Source organism: Myotis lucifugus, unplaced genomic scaffold (assembly GCF_000147115.1).
Source record: "Myotis lucifugus unplaced genomic scaffold, Myoluc2.0 scaffold_808, whole genome shotgun sequence".
NCBI classification, from domain to species: domain Eukaryota; kingdom Metazoa; phylum Chordata; class Mammalia; order Chiroptera; family Vespertilionidae; genus Myotis; species Myotis lucifugus.
The window spans coordinates 207084-214219 of record NW_005871856.1 but is presented as its reverse complement, the minus strand read 5'-3'; the positions used below and the strand labels follow the sequence as shown (position 1 = coordinate 214219).

The 7136-nt window shown below is 63.3% G+C and overlaps 1 protein-coding gene across 1 annotated transcript in view; it reads right to left on the bottom strand.

Annotated features, from left to right (window-relative positions):
* Positions 1 to 63: 63 nt before the first annotated feature.
* ADORA1 (adenosine A1 receptor) overlaps positions 64 to 7136 on the bottom strand; it is a gene marked incomplete at its 3' end in the record, with an annotated part of 18484 nt that continues 11411 nt past the window's right edge. Inside the window, exon 2 of the mRNA XM_023747175.1 lies at positions 64 to 344. Within this exon, the coding sequence (XP_023602943.1) occupies positions 64 to 344 (281 nt within the window). The remainder of the gene's footprint in view (positions 345 to 7136) is intronic.

Here is a 7136-nt window from a genome sequence, read left to right as displayed (position 1 = left end):
TCGAGGCGCAGCGGTGGGCCCGAGGACACCGAGAGCTGAGGAACCAGGCGCAGCCTGACTCACGGCAGCGGCGACCACGACACCAGCGCGGAAGCACCAGCACCAGCAGCGGCGGCAGCACCCAGACGAAGAAGTTGAAGTAGACCATGTACTCCATGCTGATGACCTTCTCAAACTCGCACTTGATCACGGGCTCCCCGGCGCTGCCGTTGGCCGCCCAGGCCCGCTGCACCGCACCCAGGTTGTTCCAGCCAAACATGGGCGTCAGGCCCCCCCCGAGGGAGAGGATCCAGCAGCCGGCGATGGCCACCGCGGCCCTGCGGGGCGTCACCACCGTCTTGTACCTGGGGAGGGAGGGCAGTGTGAGTCCCCGTGAGGCTCCCCCCCCCCCCCAGGGGAGGCCACCCCCGCCAGGGCCCAGGGAGCGGGGAATGTGTGTCTTTGGCTAAAGTGCCAATTTCTCAGGATCTGAGATTTGGACACGCACTGGCTCACCTCTCTTGGTTGATGATAGAAATCATAACCGAAAGCAGAGGACGCTCTTTAGGAGTTTTAATAAAATCACCAAAGTGAAATCGCCGTGTGTGCTGGGCGTGTCCCCTGGTGGCCTCATCCCTGTTTCATGACCCCCTCGTGGGTGGGAAGCACCAGCAGGTGAAGACGCGGAGGTGCACGGCGCCCTGTGACCTGCCAGGGCTTCCCAACTCCTGTCCCCACTGGCCACTCAGCCACTGGTGCACAAGCCACCTCCCCGGGCGGCAACACTCAGGAAGCATCCACACCCTCCTCTGGGCTCGTCCACTCCCCGGCCAGCCCCCCATCGCCCAGCTCCTCCGCCCGCCCTTCCCCTCCCCTCCCCTCCCGGTCACTGCACACGGCTTGGACTCAAGGACCAGCTGTGCACGCCCGGGCCCCTTACGCCCGGGCCCCTTGGGAATGGCTCTCGGGAGAGAAAGCTGTGCTCATGTCCAGCAAGCTCTGCGTGCTGTGGGTCCCGGGCACTGCTCTCCGCTGGGAGTGAGACGAGGACCCGCCTCTCTCAGCTCACCTTTGGGAGAAGACACAGAGAACACAAAAGGAGGAGATAAGGCAACAGGCAGCTGCAGGCTGTGACCTGTCCTTGAAAGGAAACGCAAGGGAAGATGTCGAGGGAACGAGCTTTCACATGACAGGACACACGCGCGATGTAAACATGTGGGTGATACAGAATCTACCGAGGTGACGACCCCGCACCCCCCACTGAGGCCGAGGGTGTCCATGTCCCCACTTCCCGTGAAGCAAGCCCGGCCAGCAGCCAGCGTGTCCTCTGGCCACACACGGCCTCGGAGAAGGAGCCAAAGGCCGGGCCCGCTCCGCGAGAGGAGCTGGCTCAGCACAGCGGCCGGTGGTTATTTTCCAAAGCGGCTTCCAAGCCAGCGCTGGCTGCCCCGTGAGCCTGTAAACAGCTACTGGGACCCAGGGTGTGAGGGGCTCCCTCCAGCTGCTTCTCTTCCTGTGCCCGTGGCTCTCGCCTTCCCAGCGATGACGCCCAAGGCCCTTCCTCCTGGGGCCTTTCCACCACAGCCCCCTGTTCCCCGAAGGCTTCACAGGAAGGGGAGGGAGGGGCGGTTTGGGGTGGGAGGAATCTGCAAAGCGAAGTGGATGGGACCCTCATTTCTAATCTCCTTATCTTTCTGGTGGGGACACTGAGGACCCCAGGTGACTCCCCCTCCTCCCCTCCCCTGTGATCCTGCGTCCTGTGTCCCCACAGCACAGCCCTGAGGGCTGCCCCACTGGCCGCGCCTGCCTGGGGATCTTTTTGCCTGCACCTTTGCTCTGCTACAGCTGAAGCCGTTCCCTCCACAGGGACCCCAGCAGGAAGGCCTGCCTGGGGCATATGCTGGAAGGAGACCAAGTCTGGCCCCCAAGTCTGCAAGCTACTACATCAACTCCTCCTCTGAGAAATGGGCCCGCGGGACCCACGTCAGAGGGTGAGGACCCGATAACACGTATAAACACCCCCCGGTACTCCTGGGCCTGGGCTCCCACACCTCCAAGCCCCTTGAAACATTCCCACCTGGAACCCTCTGGGATCGCAAGGTGCTCAGCAAACGCAAGCTCTGCAGCATCTGGCTCAGGCTTGGTCCTGAGACTCGAGTGTCTCCAATGTCCCCAAGCAGCTTGGCCATGAGTCTACGGGGCCAGACCAAAGGGGAGAGAGAAGAAGGCGGAGGGACACAGAGACCCGGGCACCACCCACATCTGCAGGGTTTATAGCGCGTTTATGGTCGACAAGCCCTTTTACATTCATGCCTCGGGGAACCCCGTAGCATGCTGGGAGGAGCCCCAATTTCAGATTCAAGACCCAGAGGCGGCCATCGTGTGCCATGTCTCCTGCTCCGAGACCCGCTCTCCTCAGGGCGACAGCTGCCTGGGCTGTTTGGATGCAGGATGATCGGCAGAGCGAGAAGGTCCCTTTCCTACAAGTTCACACGTGGGAACGGCTGGCCCTGTTCTAAGAAGAACCTCCAGAGATGGGGGTGGGCCATGAGGACCCACCGAGAGAGGAGGTGGTACTGACAGTGTCCAGGTGGGAGGCGGCGGGGAGGCCACTCCTAGTGAGAGAGGGCCCCCCTCCCTTCCTGACTTCCTGGAGCCCCTAAATCACCTCGTTCCTGGGCTCCTCCAGGGCCAGGTCCCAGCAGACCCTGCAGCCAGGGTATCAGTTCTCATCTGTTTTTCTTGCTATTTTCTCCATGGTGGGAAAGGGCCGGACGCAGGACCTTGGCTGAGGTGGGGCAGGTTCTCACAGGAAGGGCTGCCTCTCCCACCCCACCCCCCGCCGGCTAGGGAGCAGCCCCCCTCTCCTCCACGTGAGAAAGAAAAGCGGAGGGTGCACAGAGGGTGAGGCACGCTGATGTGCCTCCGACACTCGGGGTGTCCCTCCCAAATCAGGGTGCAAGGCCTGGCCACCTCGGGGCTGTGCTGGGAACTAGCCCTCGAGGTGAGACGAGACGCTGCCCTCAGGAGTGAGCTGCCCAGCCGAGGGGGAGCCACAGGAGGCAGTGACACTCCCAGTGGGGCCCTGTCCACAGGCAGCTCCTTGAAGATACCATCAAAGGGACGGCCCAGCACCTCCAACCCCTCAGGGCCTGAGACCCACACTGCGAGCCTGTGCTTCGGGCTGAGAGCTGCCCTCTCTGTAATTCTTAGGAGCAGAGATAACTCCAGCTCCAGGGCATGAGTCAATCTACTAGTATCTCCTGTCGAAGATCAACGTGGAAGGACAGTGGGGGGAGGGAGGGCAGAGCCTGAAGGAAAGGCGGGGGAGGGGGGTCCCCCGATGCCGAGAGCGAGCCTGGCTGGAGGGGAAAGTCGTTCCCACTGTAGCTGGTGCCAGAGCAAGTGAAAGGCTCAGAAATGGGGTTAGAGGCCAAGACTACAAACCCTGGGCTCCAGGAAGAGTGACTGGTGAGGAGGGGGCCAGAGCGGGAGGCGGGGCCACAGGTGTGATCTGGGTTGGTACCCAGGGCTGGGCGGGTCACTGTCAAGGTTCTGGGGTTTGTTCTAAGCCCTACAGCCCCTTTGCTGGGCCGAGGACGGAGGAGCGGCTGGAGCACGCTGGTCCTGAAGCCCTGCTCTGCGTCCCATGGTCTGAGCCCCCACGGTGGCATTTCCCCGGCTCGTGAGCCAGGTGGGTCCTCGGGAGGCACTGCAGTGCCCACGGGAAGGGACAGAAGCCAGGACAGTTCCTCCCTCTCTGTCACCGAGGCCACGGGTGCCAGGCAGCAGCTGTGTCTCCTCCTTGGCTCCACCTCCCACAGGGAGGCCACCACATTGCAGCCCTGGGTCCCAGACCCGCCTCCCCCTGCGCCCGGCAGCCCAGGCTCGGGGCACCTGCTGGTGGTGCCGACCTCTGCTCCTCGCTGCCCCTGCCTGGCTTCGGGTGCTTTATCACGGCTGTGGCCAATTCCAGGCCTCAAAGGCCTTCCGTGGAAACACCTACATGATCCCCGTGTTCCTGGTTCGGCCCCAAAGGTTCGGCACAACACTGGAGCGGGGAGAACTGAGTAGTCACCACAGAGGACTTCCTGCCAGCGAGGACTGCCAGCCTCTTCGTAGATTTGTGTTGACTCAGAAGGAAAGAGAGAGAATCGTGCAGGGGGTTGGGAAAGGCATGGGGTGAGGAAGCGTCCAGCCAACTGCTGAAACCTGGGCAGGGCCCCAAGGCCTGGCCGTCCTCCGCTTCCCTGTCGCCGACTCCCGCAAGGAGCCCACGGCTGGGTGGGCGTCGGGGGGCAGCACCCTCTGCTGCTCTGAGGCTTGGGTGGCACCGGCCGAACCCTGTCTGGCCTCCTCTTCGCTGGCGTCTGAGGTGGAGGCTATCATTGCTCCCGTCCTCTCCCCCTGCCTCCCTCCTCGGCAGGGATCTCAGCCACTTGTAACTGAAAACTTGGACCTCAAGACCAGGAAGTAAGGCTTTCAGACCATTAAACTACTTCCTGCCAAGAAACTCTTCCTCCCCAAGGAGCACAGGAAACCAGATACAATCCAGGGCAGCAGAGGCTCTGGCATACTCCAGGGGCCACGTCTTTAGCATTAACTTTGCCCAGAGGAGTGTGGGTGAAGGGCCCAGGAGGGGCTGGACGTCTGGGCCCCGAGATCCAGCTGAGAATCTCACTGCCTGGGCCCCATGGCATCGCCCGGCATCTGGGAATGTCTGCGCCACGTCCCCAAGGGCACCTCCTGACCTGGCCAGCACCCAGCGCTACGGGAGGGAGGGCCCTGGGCTCCGTGAAGGAAGGAGCAGATGTGTCACTAGGCTCTTCGTGTCATGGGCTCCTGCTCACTTGTGAGGACAAATAACCCACGAGCTGGCGGGAAAGACCAGCCTCTGTGGGTGCCTCCCCCACCCTTTCCGACTCAGTTTCTGGTCCTTTCCTGCCCCTGGGCATCTGGGAGGAGCAGAAGGAAGACAGCCCAGCCTCAGGGAGCCCTGTCGATGGAGGCATAGCCCCTGCGCAAAGGGAGCTCCCAGGGGAGGGCCAGCTGGTGCGGAAGCATCTGAGGCCACACCCCCCTCAGAGGTCGCACAGGTACTGCCCTCACGGGTGCCTTGTCCCTCGTGCTACCACTCCCACACGAGGGGCTTGGGTTTGCTCAGAAGTTCTGACCCAGAGGAGTCCACAGGGAGAGGTGCTGGGAGGAGGTTCTCTGAGCCCGAGGCCGGCTGCAGGCCCCACATCCCAGGGGCCGGCGGTCCTGGGGGAAGAGGGCGTCTGACCCGGCAGTTACCTCGGGAGACTGCCCTGACCGCAGCACTCCGGCCACTTCCTGCTCGGAGACCTGGCTCTCTCCAGCCCCAGCAAAGCCAGGACAGTCCCACCTGCTGTGGGTGACTTTCCAACTCATCAGGAGGCATGGAAAAATCCATCCTGTCCGCGCAGGGATTCAATGACCTGTGAGAGGCTGTGCAGCCAGGCCTGCCCGGGGCGTCCACAGCATCCAGGGGGTAACATTCCTTCCCAGTGAAGTGGAAAGGCCTGGCGTTGTGGGGACCCTGGTCACCTAAAGGGGTGGCGGAGTCCCACGGCCTGGCTGGCACGGAGGAGGGAGCTGAACTGTTTAGTGTCTCATCTCAGTGTCCTGGGCTTGAGAGCGCAGAGAGGGACCCCCACTGCCCAGCGAGGGGGTCCTGCACCGGAAGCAGCCGGGTCGGGACCCCGAGGGCGGCCTCCTGCCTGGAATAGCGGCGCTGGCGTCAGGAGAACGGGTCAGTCAGGCCGCTGGGGAGGGAGCTGGCCTTGGTGAAACCCCTCCCCTGGCGGCAACTGTGTCCTCAGCGGGCTGACAGGCTGACGGGGACTGAATGCGGACTGAATGCGAGGCCAGCTGGGCACCCGCTGAGGGAGGGAGGGATAGAGAGCCAGCGAGGGTGGGAGGAGCCGGGCACATTCAATTCCCGGCAGGGCGGCAGGGCGAACTCGCCCAAGGAGGGGAGATGGGGCGCGCCACGGGATGGAGAGAAATAAACATTCGCTGAGGACCCAGATCTGAGTTCAAACTGTGCCCCCCCCCCCATCAGCTAATAGCTGGTGCCTCCAGCTGGTCTCAGTTCCTTGTCCCGGGTCTTGTCTGGGGCCCAATGGGGTGACAGGCTTGATTGGCCGGCCATGAGGCTGAGCCAGGCCCCCCTAGGTGAGCAGAAGCAACTGGTGCCCATTGTATTCACACCAAACACACACACGCGCATACACACACACGCACACACCTCCCGGAGGATCCCCTGGGACAAGGAAACAGAAAGGTCCTGTTTCCCTCTGGGAGGCTGTTTACGCGGCTTCAGTATCCACTTTGTATCCAGCTCCCGGACCCGGCTCCGCTCAGGACAAAATCGCACTGTGTTCTGGTCTGTCCCACTGGGGTCCGAGTCCAGCAGGGACTGGGTGGGCGTGGGAGCTGGCCCAGCACCTCCCCCTGCTCCCTGGGGCTCGAAGCCCTCGGGGTAAGTGGCCTGTGTGGAGACTGCAGCGGGGCGCCCAGGCCCTGTCTCCCACACTCTGCTGTCGGGAACCAGGGGTGACTAGGCCTCTCCCTAAAGGGCCAGTTCCCTGTGGGAAGGATCTTGTGCAGACGGACACCCCGTGCCCAGACCTGCCCTGGTCTGGGGACAAGGATGCTTGCCCTCAGGGGGCAACTGCGCTCCCCGCCTTGCGTTCATCTCTGTCTCTGCCACCTGGGACCTTGGGGCTCCCACCGTCCATGGTGTCTGGCCCTCGACTCTGGAAAAGATGCAACACAAGGCAGACGGTGGGGGGAGGAGAGAGGACAGGCAGAGCTCCCCACCTCGGAAACGTTTCCAAAGAAAGAAGACGCTCCCCCCCCCCCCCGCGGGCCTCCACTCCGGCCCTTGCGCTTTTACACCAGGAAGTCCAGCCTGGGGGCTAGGTTCAGTGGGTCCTGGTGCACCCCAGCCCCGGGCGAACAAGGAGGGCCCAGCTGTTCCCCAGGGCCCTGGGGGCTCTCCTCCCTCCTGTTTACTGCACAGGAAACCCCCCAAACCCCCACTAGAGGCCAGGGACCAAACCAGGGGCCAGTTCCCCTCCAGCCAGTTGGGCACAGAAGAACCCCCTTGTCTAGGGCCCCCCCCCCCCCCC